General features: G+C 37.5%; 1 protein-coding gene across 2 annotated transcripts; it reads right to left on the minus strand.

Moving 5' to 3' along the window:
* Positions 1-9,491: 9,491 nt before the first annotated feature.
* LOC103820367 (arg8-vasotocin receptor-like) lies at positions 9,492-22,582 on the minus strand. Of its 2 annotated transcripts, none has more exons than XM_009095020.4 (4): positions 22,501-22,582; positions 15,227-15,288; positions 13,153-14,628; positions 9,492-12,090 (listed from the first exon to the last, which is right to left on the minus strand). In XM_009095020.4, exons 3-4 carry the CDS (start codon positions 14,066-14,068, stop codon positions 11,891-11,893), a joined length of 1,116 nt encoding a protein of 371 aa, XP_009093268.1. In that variant the 5' UTR covers positions 14,069-14,628; positions 15,227-15,288; positions 22,501-22,582; the 3' UTR covers positions 9,492-11,890. The 2 variants fall into 2 exon arrangements, with proteins under 2 accessions (XP_009093268.1, XP_050825849.1); XM_050969892.1 differs by having other exon boundaries at positions 13,153-14,707.
* Positions 22,583-22,989: the final 407 nt, after the last annotated feature.

A 22,989-nucleotide genomic window follows, 5' to 3' on the forward strand; every position in this document is an offset into this window, starting at 1 on the left:
TCAAATCTGAGGAATAATCCAGTATGGAAGATGGAAGGCAGCTGCTCTGATGCCTATTCAAACCTGCCCATTTTCCTCAAGTAATCGTGTGCTTGACCACAAATCCACAGCAAATATTCAATCCTGCTACTGGTCTTGTTTGGACCAGTTGTTCTGACTCCATTTGCAGCCAAGCCTCAGGGTCTCTGCCTCAGCACTGGCTATTGTCTGAGCTGACTTGTGATTTCCACCACTATTTCTTTCCATCTTTATCTCTCCTTGGTGGTGGAACTGGGATGAATATCACTAGCCATCTATTGCATTGCTCCCAAAAACATCTAGCACATTCACAAACTGAGGGGTAAAACTACTTTGAACAGTTCACTTTCTTCAAACAAAGATCAGAGAAAAGCCCCCAGTGTGTAATTGGATACTTACTGGTTTGAGAAGCCTCTGCTCATTTAATTGCCATTCCATAAGACAAGTATGGCATGCTTAATGAATACTTTTACTTAACACCCAGTTCCTTTGATTTAGGCTGGCTGGTTAGGGTTTTAAAATTACATCTGAGACAACCTTACTAGCTCCATACTCTTCAAACTTAGTAGCTCCCATTTAAGAACACTTTATAGAAGAATGAATATTTTTTATATTATGTTTCTCAGAAAAAGCCACCAACCTGCTTTTACAATAGACATAAATAAATAATGAGATTTACATGAAAGATTGTATTTAAAACTATGAAGCTAGATTGAACTTCAAGTGCATTCACTGGTGTCCCTGAGACCCTTTCTGTTTATTCTCCATGATTATTGTATTCACATTTTTTTTATAAAATACTTTAAAGGCTCTTAGTCCTTTTCCCCTGTCTCATTTTGGTTTTTCCTAGCCATTTCGATCTCACTGTTTTCATATTCAGGTAGACAAAGAGAAGAACCCCTAAGAATATGTTATAACTGATTTGTATTTTAAATTATATCTGTAAATTAATCTCTGTTGTTCAATAAACAAGCTGTTCTTTTAAAGACTTACACTTCAAGGGCTGCCTTTTCTAAAAATACAGGTGTCTTTCTTTGGCCTCTTTCTTTAACTACACCACTATTTTGGGTATCCAAAATACATACTGTATATTGAATTGCATTGTCACTTGAAGATACAGAGCCGTGGGTGGCTGATGAAGGCAGAACAGATTTCACTCATTTACTTGCTAGCATTAATTTTAGGTAATGTTATTTGTGAGTCGTCTTTCAGATTACTGTCTGACTGAAAAGGGCCCATAATTTCTATATTTGGCCACCTACTAATGTGGTATTTAGTCTTAAAAATGTGAAAATCATGTGGAAGGAATGGTTTATCTGTTTATAAAGCACTCGGTATAAGCATATTTAATAGACTGTTTTAAACTTCTTTTTTCATAGTGCATGTGATAAGGGGACAATGAAAAAAATAACTGGTTCATATAATAGTCTCTCCCTGTCTGAAAAACACATTAGTTTGGACCAGAAATCTACTTCATGGCCACATATCCCTTGCAAAAGAATAAAATGTATATCGCCTCTTCCTCCAGATATTATGTAGAGAATGCCAGGGACCTGAGCAGCCCCTGAGGACAATTCACAAGGGTTTTTTCAGACCTTTGCATTACAATGAATCCTAATGTTTTCATCCAGACCTAGGATGAGGAGACCCAAAAGATGGCAGGCTGTTGTCACTCACTAGATTCCCCTTGGCTCTGACATTATGATTTAGTCATTGAAACTTCAGTTTTGAACAGAACACTATGATACTGCAGAAAAAATTCCCAAGACTTAAGAAAAAAAAAGTACCAGTTGTTCAAGCAGCAATCAACTTCAAACCCCAGACATTTAAAAAAAATAATATAAACAGCTTAAATTTTGAATTGTTCTTCTGCCAAGGAGAAAGCTGTAAACTTTAATAGTTATTATGTAATTTGTAGATGTTCTCACGGGCGTAGGAAAAAATTGGCACAAATGCTTTTGCCATTGAGTCATACAAATTGGCATTGTTCACTGACCCTCAAACCTATATTTTCATCTCTCTTCTACTTTTGCTGCTCTGTAGCATATGTGCTGCACAAAAGCTTGGCTAGTAACTGCCTGCTGTCTACCATCTGTGCTTCCTTAAATGTATCTGCCTGGTGTTGAGGCAGGCTGCAAATGTGCCACTCAGTTACACAGCAACCCAAACACTGCCAGCACACGTGGATGCTGTTGTGCTAATGTCACATAGCATGGAACTGGCTCCCAAACTGCATTCTGCATGTGACACATTAAAGTATTTGACAATATTGTTTTTAATATTGTCCTACTCAAGGACAAATAGTGCTATTTTCCCCAGAGACCACAAAGGAAACCACAGATTTCCACATAATGCACCCTTTTGCCAAAACATGCTTTAATACAGACAAATGAGACAAACTTTTGTTTATAGGGATGTTGTATGATTGAGCAATCATCATGTTTGCACTTTACTGTATTTTTATTCTTGTAGTAAGTGGTTTACTCCTAAATAGCCTAAAATGTGAAAAAGCTTTTTAAGTACCTTCTCCTGAACGGCAGTTTCAATTCCTCCTTGCCATTTTGCTAAGTGGAGGATTTGTTTGTTTCTATGTCTAAATGTGCATATGCACTAGGTTTCAAACCTTGGATTTGATAGTTTTTTTTCATATCAAGCCATTTTTCTGATTTATCATGTTCATTTCGTGAAATACATTAGGCACTTTCATCTGTGGATGATCTTACACAGTCTGAGTGCGCAGCATGTCTGGGGGTGGGCAGGTTTGCTGTCAGGACTTGGGACCCTGCAGAGAGCCCACACTCCACCAGTCTGTTCCTGAAGGACTGACTCTGGAAGGAATCCTCACTGGAGCAGTTTGTGAAAACTGCAGCTCAAGGAAAGGACTGGCCTTGGAGAACTTCATGAAGGAATGTCTCCTGTGGCAGGGACCCCATGCTGCAGCAGGGCAACATCTGTGAAGAGCTCTCCCCAGGAGGAGGAAAGAGCAGAAGAGACAGTGTGTGATGAACTGATCACAACCCCCCTTGCCCTGCCCCCTGTCCTACTTGCAGGGAGGAGGGGGACAATCTGGGTGTGAAGTTGAGCCTGGGAAGAAAGGAAGGATGGAGGGGAAAAGGTGGGGTTTAGGATTTGGGTTTTTTCTCATTACCCTTCTCTGATTTTGATTGGCAATACACTAAATAATTCCCCAGGCCGAGTCTGTTTTCCCCATGACAGCAAATGGTGAGGGATCTCTCCTTGTCTTTAGCCCTAGCCACAAGCCTTGCATTCTATTTTCCCTTCCTTTTCCAGCTGAGGAGGAGATAGATTGACTTTGGTCCCTGCATGTCCAAACAGGGTCAACCAAACAGCAAAGTCTAAATATTTTTGTCACTAATGAAATCTCTCCTAAACACTTTAATTACCTTTGACACCAGAGAACTGAGACACTTTAAAATAACATGAATTAATAAAAAAACCCATATTAATTTTGAGAGTTCTGGAGCAATCAATGAAGAGCTGAATTTGAAGAAGTAGAGCTCAAAATAGTTTTCAGAAAAGAATTTTCAGAATTATTTCTTTTTCATTTTTCTATTTTATTATTACAAGGTGAATAAAAATTGAAAAAAAAATTAATTATTCAGTGCCAAAATATTGACTAGGAAGGTAAGGGATATTTATACACTACCACATTATGACACTCTCTGGCCATTTAGCATACTAACAATGTATGTTCATGACATTCAGTGTTAGAGAAATGTTGAAACTTCTAGAAAAACAGTACTATTGACACAATTTCTTTCCCTTACAGATGTAAAATGTTCATGAATCATTTGAGTGCAAGTCAGTTCTGAGAATTCTGTCTGAATTAACTTCACATTTCCCTCCAGGACAAAACTGCAGTCATAAACTTGTAATTGATTTCTTTACCTGAAGGCAGAGAAAATATTTCATCTTTGGAGCACAGTTTAAAAAAAAAATCAGAGTATTACAAGATGCAGTTTGTATCAAATCACAAGATTAAATTTTAACATATAAACATATCTATATCTGGCATGGATGCTGTAAAATTATGGACTTACCTTAGAAATTGATTTATAAAACAATTTTTTGTAGATTTCTATGGATAGTCCTTTTGTACCTCCAGTTGTTTTACAGATGGTGTACATAAAATACTGAATTTATTTTAAATATCAAGTCTCAAGGTAATTCTTTGTCTTCTATCAATGATTTAATTCTATCTTGCAGACTTGGCACAGCTTAAAATTCAATAGGATTAAACTAATTTTACATTTATGATATTCCTCTCATCTGCTTTAATTTACAGAAAAGAATCTTTATTAAAGGAAAACCTGAAGCTACTGAATTAATAAGTAAGTTAGCTACTCAGTCTGGTTTCTTAATTTCAGTGACTGAAAATCTAATTTTTATAGTGTCCCTCAGGTAATTAATACAAAATTCAGCTCTTCATGGTCCTTGCTTAAATTGCAAGTGAGATGAGTTTATTCTTAGCAGAACAAAACCTCTATCACAGTTTAATTTCCTTCTCTTGCAGATCATTTGGGAGCAATGCCAGAAGTGGCAGACTAAGGTGACATTGCAGGCCAGAAGTATCAGACTAAGGTGACATTGCAGTGAAAGGAGAAAGGAGTCAAAAGATGAAGATATTCACATATCTATATGTTTTTAAATTGCAGGGATGCAACTATGTGCTGTGTTTTCCTTTTATCCTCACAGAACAAATAAGAGGTGGAGGTGGGGAGAGTGTTTGGCCACAAAGCACCTGTGCCCTCTGGACTCCTGAAATAGTCAGTGGCAGCCCAGCAGGGCTAGTCCACAATGATGTCGACTTCCACACACTGATTGCTCATTTTGGTGTGTTCAGGCCCACCTGGATACTCAAGGCATTGTTTCATGACACAAAAAAGGCACAGGAAGTACCTGTGGATATGCCTGTGCTGGTGCCTTCAGTATGGACACGCACCTGAGATGCTCCTTGATCACTTTGCCTGTTTGTGGTCATATTTCCATAGGCAGATAGCCTTGTTAATGATAGAAATGGTTCAGTTCTGATCATCTGTTGTCACCACTGTTCACAGTATAAACACAGAGTATGCAACATTAGCTCATGTGCACTCTTAGAGCATTTGGGAGGGAAATTTCCAAAACCTGTGTACAGAACATGCTGGGCATGCTTCATCCATGACCCACAGGAGCAGCTGCAGAGCAGTCCTGTGGCAGATCCATGGCACTAACCTAGTGTATTATGCACATGCATGCCAGCATTCCAGCAGGAGAAAGGTAGAGATCAGTCTCTTTTCCAAGGTAACAGGTGACAGGACCAGACTAAATGGCCACAAGTTGGGTCAGGGGAGGCTTAGATTAGATATTAGAAAAAAAGCAACTTCACTGGAAGAGTCGTCAGGCATTGGAAGAGGCTGCAAATGGCAGTGGTGGAATCATCACCCCTGGAAAGGTTTAAAATGCATTTGGATGTGGCACTTGAGGATAAGGTTTACTGGTGAACATGGTGGTGCTGGATTAATGCTTGAGTTTGATGATCATGGTGGTCTTTTCCAGCCTTAATGATTTTATGAGTCTATGAGTCCAGAGCTTTAAGTGTTTGACTTGCCATGCTAAATTGTTCCTCTGATACAATTTACATGCAAGGATCATACAATCCTTACATACAAGCATTAATTCTTTGTGTGAGTGCAAACAAAACAAACCCAAATGCTACAACAATGTTTTTAACCTCATCTTTCTCAGCATATGCATTGAACTCCAAGATTCAGTACTCATAGTTGCTGAGCTAAAAAATAAGAACTTCTTTTCTGAGGTTTTTCTTACATATTTTTTGGGAAGAGATAGTAACAGATAAACACATATCATCTCAGAATGTGAATCTTGTCAAGAAAGGATCAGAAATATTAATCACATTCCCAGCAAACTGTAATTTGTATTAAATGTATCAATAGGCAGTGCATTCAAATCATGACTCTGCCTGCCAGAAGGCTTGTATTATCCATGAGAAAGTACAATTTTTTCCCATCAGTAAATCAAAAGCTGGAGCTACTCAGCATTAAATCATTTGAGGCCAAACATCTATTAACACATTTATAGACATGGGCAAATATTTCCAATACACTGTGACAGCTAGCAGAAAATTTGGGATCTCCCTAGCATCTCTTCAAATGTAGTGATAGAGACAATAATTGAACTCATGAATAAGCTAAGGAATACAAGAACAGCATCTTAAAGCAAAAATTTTGATTTAATAACCAAGTAAATATATATAGACATGACAATGTAAATATACATAAACATGACACAAACTTTTAACATTTTGGACTAAAATGCATCTTAGGATAGTTTCATGGAATTCAATGCGCAGCAATAGTACTGGAACTAAAAATATTATCTTTATCCTTTTAGCTAAGTAAAATAGCAGTATCATATATAAAATGTACATTTGTGATTGAAATAATGGTTCTCCTATTTCAGCTTCATAACTGGTCTACATATGTCACACTGTCCTGAATTTGTTTTCTTTTAAAACTTATTGTAGGATATATGACGATTTCATTTAAATAATAGTGATGATGGTGGTCATGATGAGATCATATGTATATTTATGATCATGTTATTTCCAATGATGGAAATTATAACAATGATGACAAGAATATCACATCTTTCTTGGGTCATAGTATTTGTTACTACATCTATTGTCTTGAAAAGTGGTCACTAGCCAGTTTTGTAAGGAGATGTCTTTCTTGTTATATCCACCTCTCCAGCCATATTTCCAGAGTTCTTCAAGTTCAAATGTTTTTGTTTGGCATTTTTTAACTTCTCCCCAGGTGGCAATGTAATGTTTCCTCCACAAAGTCCTACTGATTCCTGCATTGCTAAAGAAGAATTCAGAAGATTTGTAGCTAAATTCTGGGTAACACACAATTTTAACAATTTTTGATATACTGAAATGGATACAAGAAACACAAATTCAAAATGCTAAAGATAGTTCAAAGTGTGAGCCATGATATAAAAAAAGCTCCTGATGAATGCAATAGCACTTGAATAGGTTTGCACTGTATCTCTAGGACAACATTTGGATGGAAAGGCAAGAAGACTTTGCTGAGAGTTTCATTTCCCCCAAAGTTCATTACAGAGATGGATGATATACCTCAGTTAAATCAGTTGCTACAACCTACTGGCAGAAAGCATATGCTTTGGTCTGCTGCACTGGCTAAAAAGGAAGCACGAGGGAATGGGTATGGCTACTTAGTTTCACTCAAAGTCAGTTTTTTCTATGGCTCCTACAGAGTGAAATCCAAATCAATAAACTTTTTTTGGAGGGGTTGTAAAAATGTGCAGACTCTGTCCCCTAAATGAGATGACCTTCAGAAAGTTCTCAAGTGGTAATCACAGGAGCGTCATATAAGCCCAGGGAAAACACACAGCTTCTGCCCTTTTGTTTCAGAGAGGCAAAGTGAAGATAGCCTTGGCTACCTTAGCAAGAGGTTGGGAAGTATTTTTCAGATCATGAAGCTCTACCAGGGACCAGGAGAACAGAGAGGGAGCTGTTGCTGGGCACACATAAGGCTGAAGAGGTACAATTTGGAATGGCAGTCAGAATTTTGATCTGGTAGGATAGATTACATCAGTTTTTATTTCTGATTTTCTAACAACATGATTTCCTTTCAATTCAAGTCTAAATGGATCAGCTATGGATCATCATAAATAGAACCTCAGTAGAGAATAAATTATTTGTGGCTGCATTACTACAAGTAACACAATTCCTATTTGAACTGTTTGCAATCCTGTTTTACTGCTGCATGAACGATCTGTTTCATAATCATGGATGTTTCCTGTAGATAGCCAGGGCATTCAGGCCCAAATCTCTACCTTATGAAGTCAGAAAACAACTTTCTTTCCTTTTTGTTTTTTACTCTAAGGAATCCAACCCAAACCGAATTTTCCTAAATGAACTGATTACCTGGGTATTGCAACTCTGCCTTTGTCAGCTCATGACACCCTCAAGCCTATTGTACCTAACATTCACAACCTCTTGAGGACACTTTTGTCCTGGCCACGTGTTTGACAACTAGAGATTACAGCCATGATTGTCTCACAGATTAAACCCTGCCCGTTCCAACTTGTGTGTCCGGATCACTCTGCCAGTCTTCCCCTAACAATACAGGCACAGGAGAGGTTTGTTCCACTCGAGAACTGGTTTCTCTTGTGAGAACTAAATGATCAAAGTGAAATTGTCAGGACATTATTTTGGCACCATCTTTAAAATTCCTCAGCATTATTTCCTTGCAAGATTAAAAATATTATCACGCACTGCTTCTATCTTCAGAATTCACCATTTAAAGGAATGTGAACTGGGACTGGCTATGAAAATACATAAGCAGTTCTGTAGAAGAAAAGAATGATCAAAATATACTGTTAAGAATGCAAAACATATTGGGATTTTCTTCTCATTCTACTAGGTTGTTTTTGTAGTTTCTTTTTCCTATAATAAATCTATACAGAACCAACAGATTACATTGTCTTTCATTCTTCTTATCTGTACTGAAAAATATAAACTACTAATTTTTAAGCAAGAATCTAATTCCTTTTAGTGAACTGTGCCTCTCCCAAGTAGTAAAAAAACCATGGAAAGTAAAAAAAAAAATCCCCACCCAGATAACCAGAAAGCATGTCACAGTGCCAGCATCAACAAAATAGTCATTCATTTCAGGACTGGGAACACTAGGGGTTTTTTTTTACTCAGAATTTATTTGTGTGAGAAAACAGAACCTAGGCTTTGATGAGAAAGGCTTTCATCTGATAATTGGATTTTTTTCATTTTTATGGGTTTCCACAGTGCTCCTGGGGACTCATATATTTGAGTTACTGACTCTCCTATATGGATTAAACACCTTGGCCAGACTACAGTGTTGTGCCAAAATCAACCCTCTCTCTTAATGAGATACTGCAATACCTGCTGGAAATCTATGTGCAGTGAATAGTTCAGATGAAGACTCAAAATATAAAGCAAAACAAGGGCACAAGATGTTCAAACAGCAACTTCCATGAGCACTGATGGATAAATTTACAAAGAGAAAAATTTTATTTTTAAATGTGGTGGGTTTTTTTAAGTAATAAGAGAAGTCCTGAAAGAGGCACATTATAAGGATTTTAAAAATAAAAAGGGAAAGAAAAAAAAATTACCCAAATGAATTTCCCATCATTTGAGAATGAGTTTTGATGGAAAAACAGTGGACCTGAACAAAACTCCCCACTGAGCCTGTTAGTCAGTCCCGTGGGGTAGGCAGGACAGGGCATGTGGGATAAAGACGTACATCTGGAAAATGCAGCCCACTTCATTCTCCCAAGAGAAAAAGCAGGAATACCTGGGTTCAAATACCTCCTGACAGACTGAAACTAAAAGTAACCATAGCCTGTAGTTTGCACTAGAGTGCAACCTTTAATTTTCTTTTTAAGAGCAGGACTGATGTCAGGGGAAAGAAAATGAAAAATCAGAATGAAAATGAAAAAATCAGAAAGAGACAAAAACATAAGTGTTTTGAACATTACAGATGGTGAAAAATCATCAGTGAACTTAAGAAGTTCTGATATTTCATTCACTACATGATTAAAATACCTGAGATAGGGACAGTTAACATTTCTCTCAGACTTTTAAAGGACATATCAAGGTACTGGTTTTTGCAAAATCCAACTCTACCAAATTATTTCTAGAGCTGGTAACAAATATATTAGCAATGCAGAAATGTAAGTTGTAGAAGTTATACCTTTAAACTTCTACTAGAGATCAGACCAGGTGGTGTCAAATGGCACAATGACTCCACTGTGGTGTCTGAACAGAACTGTGACTTCCACCAGTTCTGGATCTGTATGACTCTTTGCACACAATCTGAATGCCTGTTTTCTTTGCAAATTAATGCCTTTTGAGGAGTTTTGCTGCCAGTAGTGCAGTGACACAGGTGATTTCCTTGAAGCATTTCTGTTTACAGTTCCTTTCAAGTCTGCATATTATGCTGTGTAACTAACTACAATCAAAGGAAATGGAAAAAAAAACAAAAATCCCATCATTAACCATTGGATTAAGTCATAAGGGAAAACTTCACTGAGAGGTAATTGACTGAAAGTCTTAGAAAATCAGTGAGTGGCTGTAACAATATCCTATCAATAGAATGGATTGTATCTTGGATATTTTTACCCCACCTGAGGACATTTACTTAAGTTACAGATTTGCTCTAACAGGGAATTTTTTGTGGGGTAGAATTATTAGCTACTACTTAAAGGGAGAGGAGAAAAAACAGCTAAAAATCTACCAGCTGTAATTATAGTAAGACCTTCATACAAACCCTTCCCATTCCTACCTGTATCTGGTACTACCTTCACCCACCTTCTTCCTTTTCCTAACAGCTGGAGACCTGTATTTGTCAGCTGGGCTGGGGCATTAGCTCTTCCCATTATAAAGAACAGCAATATTTGGTTCTTGCCTCTATCTGGTCTAATTATACAGAGTATAGAAATCATAGAATGTGCAGTCATTTCAGCATAAATTAACCTGAAGCATAACTATTCACTGTACAGCAGAATTTCTCAGTACTCAGTAAATGTGATCAGTATTTAGTTAAAATCAATATTTCTTTGACTACCATTTAAAAACAATTAATCCCCCACAATTTTATAGCTTCTCTACTGAAATTTGAGACTGCTAGCACTCAGAAAACTGAAATGTGATGAAACACAGTATAATGTAGACAGATTGCATGTCACCAGATGTAAGTGCCACAAAGTGTCCCTGGGAATGCAGATCCATTCTCACCTGAAAGAGCCTTGCTGATATTCCTTCCATATTCCTCTGATCAGATTGCAGACATTAAAAGGAAATAAATAGCTACCTGCACATAACAACCACAAACCAGCAACCAAATGGCATTTGAAATAAAGTTATGTGGATTTATTTTTACAGCAAAGGGAAATATTTGAATTTGAACCTAAAAGGGTACTAAGGAATAGAATAATAATTGGTTCTCTGCCAATAAATCTCATGCTAGAACAAATGGGTCTGAATGCCAAATGAGTGTCACTCTTAGCACCCACTTTTATTCATAGTATGTATACATGTGTGTGTATGGGGCATGTGTAGGTGTCCAGTTAACAGCTTACACATCAGGAAATGCATGGAAAATCAAATCCCATGGTGTGAAGCCAAAAAACCTGAACTGCTGCTATGCTGCTGATACCTGCAATCCACAATGGAATTTGAAACTGAAGCAGGGGTTCAATGTCACAAGCACACCAAATTTTTTCATTTTTTAAATTATATTAATCTGCTTGACATTTTATAAATGTACATAAAGAGTTAATTTAAACCAGGTTCTAGTAAGAGCTGGCAAAAGCTTTTTCTGACTTTGTGCTGCCTTCTGAAGATTTGTCCCTGTCTCTCAGTCACACCAGAATGATGAACAATTCATGGTTCACTCTGAAAACATACTTAAGTTTAATTAGATCAGGTTTCTTTTCAATTATGTTTCAATTTGTTGGACCAGGTAGTAATAAAATTTTACTACTTAGAAATCCAGAATTACAGATGGGGAAGTGCTTTAGGACACAAAATATCTAAGATACTTTTATGTATCTTTGTCAGTCTTTACAGGAATTCATTCTTATAAGACAATGGTGATTGAAGCACTGAGTCAGGCTTGCACAACACAGAAACTTCCTGAATACGCTACAGAACTGCAGAGGAACATATTTTTACAACAAAAAACCAATTTTTCAGCTTCCATATCCACAAAGTAAGGGATGATGGTGAAATATCAATGTGTCTTGTGAACAGAGGGAATGTAACAAAACAACAAAAAGCTCTCAGCATTTATGCAGAAGTACTGTTATCCTCAGGGTCTCTGTCTGCGAGATGAATGCTCCCCGTGAACACGGATTCCTCTTGAGCCGAGGTATTCTCCAGCTGCTTACTTGTGCAATATGGGATCTGGCCACAGAAATACATGTAAATCCATGGGTTGGCACAACTATTTAGATTGCCAAGGAGCATTATAATGGTGAATGCTGAACCTAGAAGTAAACAGTTAAAGGAATAAGAGACTAAATAAAGCACTTTTATAAAGCACTCTTATAAGTCACATTTTCACAGTCTGCTGCTTTCTGCTGTATCTATTCATATGTTAAAATTAATCCAATAGTAGGAAATTCTCATATCAATGCAATTTGCAATTCCTGAAGGTATAAAGCACACTTTATTGTATGCATTCAGAGTTAAATAGTTTCATATAGCTCTTTTTTGATGCAGTTGCATTAATTTTAAAAGCAATTATTAAGCTGTTTAACAGATACAAATAAATACAGGTATATATTTTGACATAAATGTACGTGGAATAAGACTCAAATTCCCACTGAGGAATTCTTAAAACAAAGTTCAGAAATGACTGCTTTTTTCAGGCAGGACTATTATATTTTTTTCTTTATTTTTTTTCCTCGTTATTTAGGTGATTTAAAAGTCACATATAGAGTCTGCCTTTCACAAAGAGGCAGTGGCATAAATTTGACAAGGCTATTCTTGTTTACAACATAGTGTTTGATAACTCTCTCAGGCTTGCTTTTTTGCTTTATAAACAGCTAGTTGACAACTTTTGGTTGTTTCATAGTTTACTACAGAGATTTCATCAATACAATTTCAATAGCAAAAAAAAATCAGATGTCTTATAACTCCACTGTTCTAGCCAGTAAATAAAAAATAATTTTATTAGTTTGAATAGTCAATTGGTTTTTTTCACCTCAAGAACCTAAAATATTCCTGCTATTATACCTAAAAACTCTAAAAGTTTCAGGCTTTGCTGAAGCACACGATACTTTTCACCATGCTGTTCATGAATCTTTAAATTGTTAATCACTCAAGACACACACACAAAACAGACACATGATGTTTTGATCACATAACACAAGAAGCTCCCTGTACCTAATTAAATACAGGAGATATTCAATCCAGGTATTTCTTTTTAATCCTCCTCAAATGACCACATGTAACCTTTACACAAAAGCAAAAAGCAAACATAAAGCACTCGACAGCAGTGTGCTAGCCTGCTCTGCAGCTGTGGCTGAGGAGGGAGAGCATCTTACCTTCAGTCAGGATGCTGGGGAACCACACAGACCACAGCTGGGCAATGAAGAAAGGAGACCAACAGAGAACATAGGCAACCACTGTCACCACTGTCATTTTTACTGTCTTGATCATAGCCTTTGAAATACAGTTCACACTGCTTGCTCGGGATGACAGGACTTGATTCTGATTTGTTGCTTCACATTCATTCTGTTTTTTCACATTTATATTTCTTCTGATTATTTTGCAAATCTTGACCTGGCATGTGATAAGGATTGCTGAGGGAATGAAGAATATAACTACAAAAATCCAAGTCACGTATGCCCTTGGGCCCCAGGGCTGAATAAATTCACCCCAACATTCAAAGACACCTGGAGATATTTCAGTCTTAGAAAAGATAAATACCTGTGGTAGGCTAAGAATCAGTGCTATAGACCAGCTGCTGCAAATGGGGATGTTCCAGAGAGCTCTCTTCTTTTGGAAAGTGACCATAGGGTAGCAAACGGCTTGATATCTGTCCACTGTCATGACCACTATCATATAAGTAGAGGCAAACATGCCCAGCAATTGTAGATACTTGATAATTCTGCACAAGAAATCTGGCCCTATGAAAACATCTGTAATATCCCATATGAGTTGAGGCAGCACTTGGAAAAAGGCTACCACTAAGTCAGCAATGCTGAGGTGAAGCATGAACACATACATCCTAGACAGCTTCTTTCTTCTTCGCCACAGCACCAGTACGAGAATGAAATTGCCCACAGACGCTGTCAGAAATATGACCCCCAGTACAGCAATCTCTACTTGAGCTAATTGCTCATCTCTTTCTGGTCTTCCAATAGGATCTGACTGATTTGTCAAACTCAGGAATCTGTGAGGAGGAGGACTCTCGGTCTGATGTGTGTTATCCTGCATAGGAAATGAAAAATTCTTCATAATGCACAGAAGCTACTCAGAGTAGCTGCCACTTGCGACTGAGGCTGACAGCTGTGAAGCACTGGCTGGCAAATGAACCAGCCTGGGTTCCAGTTTCAGGATATCTTCAAGCAAATCTTCCTGCTCATGAGGACTAAAGCAGTGGGACTTGGATCGTGATAAAATTCTGCCTCTTGCTGGCATGCAAAAGGCTTTATATAGGCTCCCAGCAGACAGAGCCTTATGTAACTGCAGAGCCCTCGGGTAGGCTGCAGGGACAGCAGCCAATGGCAGACCGAGCCACACAATTGGGGGAAAGATATAAATAAAAGGCAAACTTCAGAGGCTCAACGTGATTCAATTACTCACTTCAGTCAAAACCCAAACTTGTAAATAGCTGTGGCCAGACTTGTACTCAAATGATCTGACTCAGGAGAGTTCTTGCAAAAATTTTTCTACGCAAACCAGAGGAGCGCACTTTAGGAGAAGCGGGAGGAAGGTTTATACGTAGATAAAATTGGATCCCCGAGCTCAGGCACATCATAACAGCAATCTGCAGGCTCCTGGGGCATGACCACATCCTAAATGCAGCACAGAGAAAGAAATGCATTTTTCCATTACCCTTTTTTTCCTTCTTCTCTTTTAAGGAGTCACCTGGTTCTAAAATAAAAAGAATAATAATTGTACTGCACTATAAATAATATTTTTACATCAAAACAGGCTCAAGACTTAGAGGTTTTTTTCTCAGCAAAATGAAAAATAACACATGTGAAATAAATTACTTTTATTGTGACTGTGAGTCTACTGAGAATTTAATTAAAAAAAAAAAAAAGTGAAAATTCAGTGGCAAATCCAACTGAGGAAAAGATCTCTATGATGAAACAATACCCAAAGGTCTCTATTCTATTATAGTGCTAAAGTCTGTGAGATCATTTTTCAGTATCTAAACCTTTTCATTTTTGTAAATATAAATTGTATCATGAACACAGCATATCATTATTCTCCAACATTCCCATATGACTTTTGCAAAAAGTTTGTGGCAGATAAGAATAGAAAATATAAACTGTTTTCTTTTTTTTTTTTATTTCTTAGCCTGTCCTCTTAATCACAAAAGAGAGAGATTAAATAAAATTGATCAGTTTAATATGAAAAATAACAGATATTTGTATGCAATCTTACTTGAAGCTAGGGCACTCATATCCTTCTGGTTACAGTCAGGACACTGGTAGTTTGAAGTCTTTCTGAGGAGGAAACCAGTAAGGTGAAAAGCAATATCCATGTTGCATATGTAGTACATAAGCAGATTAAAGCATATGTAGTACGTAAGCAGATTAAAAAATGTGATCACAATTATAAGACCAGCTCAGGAAGCTCACAGACAGACTATCACTTCTATGCCACTAAAGGTTCTCATGTACCAACAAACAGGTAAAGGGCAAAATTCATAAAGAAGATGCTGAGGTGGACTACAAAAGTTTGGAAAACCTACATGACCTCTTGGCTCTCCCTCTTTCCCTCTTATCTGCCACCAGGCAATGGATGTTAATAGCTCATGAAGGGGTAAGACTGTGAGAACAGACAACAGAGAAGCTGAACAATCTCAGGAAAGTTTTCCACTGACAGCAGCTGTAAGTATCCATTATCTAGACTTGGCTGAACACTGCTGCAGCTGCCTGAGTCTACAAAAGCTTTGCTCTAAGACTGTGCTGCAAAGAGTATGAATCACAACAACTTTAATCTACTATATCTGATTTTTTTTTTCCTAAATTAAGGCCTATTTGTAGGAAACTTGGATTTCCTGAGGTTGCTTCCTATTAGTTTTCCCCCTCAATTTGGAATCTAGCTCAATTAGTGGGAAATTGGATAAGGGAACAAATGGGTTTGCCTTAACCCTCACTCTCCCTTCACCCAGCAACTTGCAGAAGAGTAACTGAATTGACCACAAACAATAAACCCCTGGAAATGCTGCTGATGGCAAACACTGCACTGGGGATCAGCTGGGCTCATCTCAGGTTCTGTCTTTTGATGGAGACTAAGTTTCAGGTGTGTTCTTCAAAAGCATTTACCTTGATCATCTTCACTCCAACACTTAACAAAAAGCCAAGTGGGATCTTTATCCTTCCAGCAAGATATGATGTAGACACATACGTCTTGACAGAGCTAGGATTAAGTGGGTTGAAACAGGAACATGTTGAAGAGAATATTAAGTTTGGGGTCAGGCATGGAAGATAAACACAAATTTATATTTCACTATTATATTTCATTATCAAGAAATTATATGCAAGAAACCCAGTATATGCAACAGAAGTCAATTCTGGGATACTGTTGGAAGACTAACCAGAATATCATAGCTATTTGTATGATTTTTCACAATACTTAAGGTATGGATAGACATATATATTTCAGGAAAATGTGTTTTATCAGCTATGCCTGGAATGGTCCAACAAGATCCCTGGGAACACACAACTCTTCCTTGGTCTACACATGCACACAGAGAACAGTGTCTGGGCAACGGCCCAGGTGTTGGATCCAGATGTGAACACAGGCTAAAGGGCAAGCACACTGTGAAACAAGTAGCCTTCTCTGTGTTTATTTAAAGGGTGGTGGCCCCCCTTGTAAAAATTGTCCTAGTGATGTAAGACTCTATTCCATCTTGCATATAATCAGTTCAATATATGTTAATGGTTTCATAACTTTATAATTGTTCCCTTTCAATCTTCTTCATCCATGCAAGCAGATAGTCAGGATAATGTTAAATTGAAATTAAATCCACTTTGGGAATATAACTTACTGAGAAAAGAAAATTAGGATAACCAATGAAAATGTTTAAGCAGCCTTAGCTGTTCTTTTATGCCAATATTGTGCTCCCATTGCCCAGCTTTGCTTCATTCCAAATCGTATCTGTCCAAGTAATATTCTTTTCCTAAATTATTTTAATTGACTTCTACTGAACTTCTCAGCGTGGACTGTCATCTGTTGTTTGCTAGTTAGCTAAAGGGAGAGATTCAGCTCACAGATTAAGACTCCAGCTTAGCTATCTGCTCTGAATTTCAGAATCACACAGCTGCTCGAGGCAGGGACAACACTGAATTCAGACCACCTTGCCCAGGGTTTGTCCAGTCAGGTCTTGAAAACCTCCAAGAGCTTAGAACCCCAAAACTCCCCGGGTAACTGATTACAAATGTTTATTTTCATTGTGAAAAAGCTTTCCTTATGTGTCACCAGACCCTCCCCTTATTCAGGCCACCTTCTCTCTCATTCTTCTGGCATGGCTTAAGTGAAAACCTGGCTCGGACCTCTTGCCAGCATCCTCCTCAGCACTGCATGGGCACTGTTAGTGCCTCTGAAGCTGTCTCTCCTCCAGGCTCAATGAGCTACATTGAGAGCATTGTGGAAAATGTTGTATTCAAGGAGTTAGTAGTGATCTTGAACCGTATATGTCTGTTCTACTGAGCCTTGTACTTAAAGCCTGTGCTGACAGTGGTGAATATTTTGAAGTAGGTGACATCCCAGCCTGTCAGGAGAAAATACATGTGATTGTTTGCCACAGAAAAAAAAGGCTCCACATGTGGGAAGAAGGTGGAACCCCTCCACAGATGGCATCTGTGCAGGGGAAGATCCATGTAATGTCTGTCAGATGTTGCGCAAAAATGCAGTTCCCAGCATTGGAAGGGACCTAAGATTTCCTCACTATCCATGTTTCTGGGGTTTACCCTACCTTAAGAAAACAGCTATTTTACTACCCTCTTTATCATTGCACCCCCTGATGCAGAGCACAAGACCAGCTCACTCAGCCTCCCTCACTAGGCTACATGCTCCAGCCCTCTGATCATCTGCACAGTGCTATGCTGATCTCACTCACACTCATCAACACCTCTCCTGGTGCAGGGGCTCCAGAGGAAATATTCCACATGTGGTGAGTGGGGTGTGTTGAGCTGGTGGGGAATAAACACACCCCCTGACCTATGAATTCCACGTGACCTGTGTGTTTGTCAAGTCCCATCACATTCTTTCCCTTCCAAAAACTGCATGAATTGCTGTGCACTGCAGATTTTTTTTGCCAAGCCAGTGAGGAATACATGTGGAAGCAGGAATATATGCATTTTAGGGTTAAATGCCTTTGACCAGTTTCTAAAAAACCCCAAAACTGTTTAATTTTTGACAGACATTACTTATTAAATACAACTTGTGAAGGAAGAATTTTGCAGTCTTTTACTTTGGACTAGATAAGCAAGTTCTAAAATGTTCCTATTTAAGAAAAGATCAAGCAGGAAATATTGCTGTCAGCTTTTGATGTAAGAAACCCAGGTCTGCCTCTTTTCTCAGTGAGATTCTGCAGATGTGAAGAGCTACTAGACTATCATTAGTGCACTTGGCAAGTCATGAAAACCAACTAATTAAGAAAAACATGTTTTTGCATGATTTGCTACACATTTAGAGAATTTTAGAGAAATCAAAAATTATTTTCTTACTACTGATGTGACTCTATTTACTTTTGAACATTAAAATGTACCTTATAGGGAGGAAAGGATTAGAATGTGCAGTAAAAGACTCAGTAACCAAGAAGATGATAGAAACATTTACTTGCTAATACTTTTTTACATAAAATACTTACTTAGTCATATATTCTAGGGTAGATAAAAGGAGTCACCATAACATTGCATTGAAATTGCCCTTTTTATAGAGACCACATTTGAGGAGCTGTATCAAGTAATGTAAATACATATCAGTAGCATGAAATTTTATGAGAACTGCTTCTGGAAGTAGTGCAATGGATAGCAAATGGATTCTTTCCTACAGGAAATTAGTCAAAGTTACATATAAATACTGTTCAATAATTAGCCTGTTGCACAGATGCATTTACAGCAAGGTAGGTCCACATTTTTCACTAATGTAATACTGTTTATTTCCAGAACATGATGGATAAACTAATTTGCTGTAAGTCTTTTTTACAGAACTACAATTATGTACACCTTAATGATGCTGTACAATCTCCTACAGTTCTGGATTCTTAAAAAAGAAATAAAAATCCCACCATGAGTAAAGTAGTTATATTAATATACAAGGTTCTTTGGACCCAGCTTAACAGTACGCTTCAACCTTATATAGTTAAAATGTTACATCTAAAGGCAATGTGCCAAGAGAAGACAGAGACAAATACATCACAGACACTATTACAGACAGCATATAATGAGTCATGCAATGTAGGCAGCTACCAATGCTATTGTCACCACACAAGGAGACACAAAATGACAAATAGCATCAATAACTTTATTCCTCAGAAAGAGTTAAGCTTTGATTTGGACAAAACCATTTCTGGTCAGGAAGAGCTCTTAGTGAAGCCAAAAGATTATTAGAAAATGTCAGGACAACCCGAAATCTCATCCATTTCCAGACAAGGTGAACTAGACACCACCCCTAATTTTTCCAATTAACATCATAATGAACACAGAACAACATTTTGTCCTGCTAGCCCTGTTTATACACCAAAAGGGAGCTGTGCACATCTGTGTTTGGTGTCCATGTGTTATGTGTGTGTAAACGCTGCTCTCCTGCACACACCTGACCTGGCTGTCTTTCATTCTATAAGAAACTATGTTCATTTCCCAAAGGAGTAAATTAACTGTGTATTTAAAGGAAGAGGGTATTACTTTAGTAAGATTAAAGGCTACATAAAATCAAATGCAGGTCTATACAGCCTTAGAATGTAGGACTGCAACACATCAAACATCTATACTTACTGTTAGGCAATATTTTGGAACAAGACCTTTCTAAATTGAGTGCATCCTCCAGCAGGAATTAGCCACAGGCATGAAAGCCAGAGGGAAAAAAAATGTGGATGGGCCCCCTGTGACTCGTAACTAGGCATGTCCCAGATACTCACCACAAAACAGTACCACTAACTACGTAGAGTACGACGTGCCTCTTTTTACTCCCAAGGGAGATTACATCTGAAACAATAACTTTTTAACCTGTTTTAGTAAAAACTTTATTATTCACTATTGCTGACCTCAGTTTTTAGGTAAGTTTCTCATTTTACAGCTGTTAGTGACAGCAGTGAGTGAGGGTGCTACTGGGTCCAAAGCCTGGAACTAGTTTGCTTAATTCAGGTTCTTATTATGGTGCTAGAATTATCTTCCACAATTTGTAAGCCAGTCTCTAAGTAATGCTTCTTTCCTATTGCTGCTGTAAAATGTCATGCAACTTTAATAAAGTGTTTAGCCATAGAGTACAGAGCTTTTACTCTTCCTTGTACAGCTTCCATCGGGCTTTTTAAGAAAGAAATAAATCATTATAAATCAGTTACATTGGCTTCTGTTAAAAACTGTCTTTTTCATTTGCAGTATTCCAGACAGTCTGGGTTCTCTATTAGGATGTTAAATGGCCTGATAGCTCACCTGCCACCAGGGTTATAGAAAACAACTGACAGAAAAGGAACTTCACCGAGGCTGGTCAGAGCAAAGAAAAACAGAAAAATAATGTCTAACTTTGGAAGCAGGAAATATGTGAATATGTTTTGATGAAGAATTACAAAGCACTTTTTCCACAGATGAGAAGTTAAAAAGAGAGCTTTCTGTTAAAAGGAAAAAATACTAAGATGGTACCTAGAGAGGTCCAACTCAACCACGTCAATAATTTAATTAAAAGACAATGTAATAAAACTGATAGTCAGTCTCTGCAGCAATACTGAGTGAGCAGTTGCAAACACTATGGACAGTGAATTAACACCAGCACATCTAAAGAGACTGCATTTTGATCTCCTTCCATTTACACAAAAAAACCATGAGTGACACATGTACTATCATACACTCAACCAGATGCTGCAGTAACAAAATTCACATCTATCACTTATTGAGTGATGAAAGGTAACAGAATGACTCTTATGATAATCACAGGGGGCTGAAGAGGAATTTATAATATGACCTCTAACAGAAGCCTGAATTTTAAATTCTAAGTAATCAACTACATTATTCATATCTAGTATATAATTATTTGATTGGCACACACTTGTTTTGGCAGATAGATTTCTAGAATGCACAAAAGGGCAGAGGCCATTGGCTATGAGCAGTGCAGACACAGGAAATCAAGCACTGAGGAAGAAAGACAGGGTGGGATTTGGTGGGATTTGTTCCAGTTCTAGTAGTGTGCATGCACATCACAATTAGCTAGGAACTGACATTTCAGAGTGAGATTCAAAATCTTGGGGATTCTGACCCTTCTGTTTTGGAGGATGCATCTGGGAGAGGAGGGGGATAACAATCCAAAATATTCTCTGGCTTCTAGGTGAACTGATTACATAATATTTGGCACACTCTAATATTCCATTAAGAGAGTTGCCCCTTTAGCAAAAATGTTACTTCCACATTATTGTCTAAGATTCAATGACAATAAGGAGCAAAGCAGCCCAATCACTTTGGGTAACTGAAGCAAGGCAAAGATACTAATCAGCTGGAATCTAAGTCTTACATCATTTGCTCTTTTGATTTACAGAAGACAATTTCACAACAATGTGACTACTTGGCAAGGACAGGGTTTTTTTTGAAGTTTCTCTCTTATTTGAGTTGCTTAACCCTTTTTAAGTCTTCTATAATTTTTAGCTCTTTGACAAGAGCAAAATATTGAAGGGAAGTTACAGATAAAAAAGCAATATGAAAATAAGGCAAAAAAGTTCCACTTGATTATTTTCAGCATTTGTGCCAAAAACCACATCCAAATGAAAGGCTGCAAAAAGATCCATTCTGTCACAAGCATGTGTTCAATCGTCTTAATTCTTATTGCTTTGAGAGTTTTCAGTGAATGTTCATTCAAGTTGGAAATTAATTATTCAATATTCTATCCCTGAAAACAATGAAATGTTTTCCCATTTTTGTCTGCCATCTAGTGTTAAGAGGCAGAATACTTGTGTTTGCAAAGCCTAAAATAATTACTAGCACTACACAGCTTCTGTCCATGTCATATTTGCTGATGAAAGTACAAAACAGTGTTTCTCCTACACAATTATTAGCAGAATACTGCTCTGCCAATATATGTTAACTTGTCACAGTGCCTTGAAATACTTGGGTTTTTTTAAATTTGTTTGAGTCTCTCAGGTGATAGTTTTGTATTTTCAGAATACCATCCATAATCAATATGACAAGTAAAAATAAATGCTATATGAAAAAATGGCATTCATACAATAGCTTTTTATCAAACATACAGTGAGAGTATGTGCAAAACTATTTTCTCAAAATAAAAACTTCCTCATTTCATAGATCAAGATTGAGAATCCTAGAGTGACAAATTTTGGAACCATTATTTCTGGTAAATATGCGACTTTTATCCAACTGCCTCATAACCCATTATGACTTTCCCTCCAAGCAGCAGTCCAAGGCAAACATACAAATATGAATGTTAGAAATAATTAATGGCATTGAAAAGTATAACATGCATATAAATGAACACAGCTAACTCACCTGAATTACTGACACCGCAATACTTTGGCTATAACATGACAAAAATCACGTACACCAAAGAACTCTCCCTCTTTAAAACAGGAAGATTCACCACAACTGATGTGTAACTTGACTTACAAGTTTTCATCCTACCTATAAAAACATGTAGTAACAGGTATAATGAGAAAATGTTTTGAAAGCCTTTGATTTTTTTGAATTTAGTAACAGAGAAAGAATGCATTCAAATCAAACTACTCTCAGTGTTGTCCTAAACTGAAAACAATGATGTTTCATGGGACCACTCTGAAAGAGCTTGAGTGCTGGGTACACAGCCTAATAGAGATCAACAAAAACCCATCAATAATAATAACAAGAACAGATTTCTCTCTTGATACTTCCCAGGGAAAGTACTGAAATGGAAGTATTTTCCAAATAGCCTATATACATCCTATTAAAATTTAAATATATCCCAAAATCATTTAAATGAGATGATATCTGTACTATGTGGAA

Source organism: Serinus canaria, chromosome 1A (genome assembly GCF_022539315.1).
Source record: "Serinus canaria isolate serCan28SL12 chromosome 1A, serCan2020, whole genome shotgun sequence".
Lineage (NCBI taxonomy): Eukaryota > Metazoa > Chordata > Aves > Passeriformes > Fringillidae > Serinus > Serinus canaria.

What these genes read in the sequence shown, in the direction of transcription:
- LOC103820367 (XM_009095020.4), bottom strand. Translation starts at nt 14,068, where the DNA reads ATGAAGAATTTTTCATTTCCTATGCAGGATAACACACATCAGACCGAG. An exon ending in CCCCAGCATCCTGACTGAAG is followed by an intron (nt 12,091 to 13,152) that starts GTAAGATGCTCT and finishes GTTTACTTCTAG; the next exon opens with GTTCAGCATTCACCATTATA.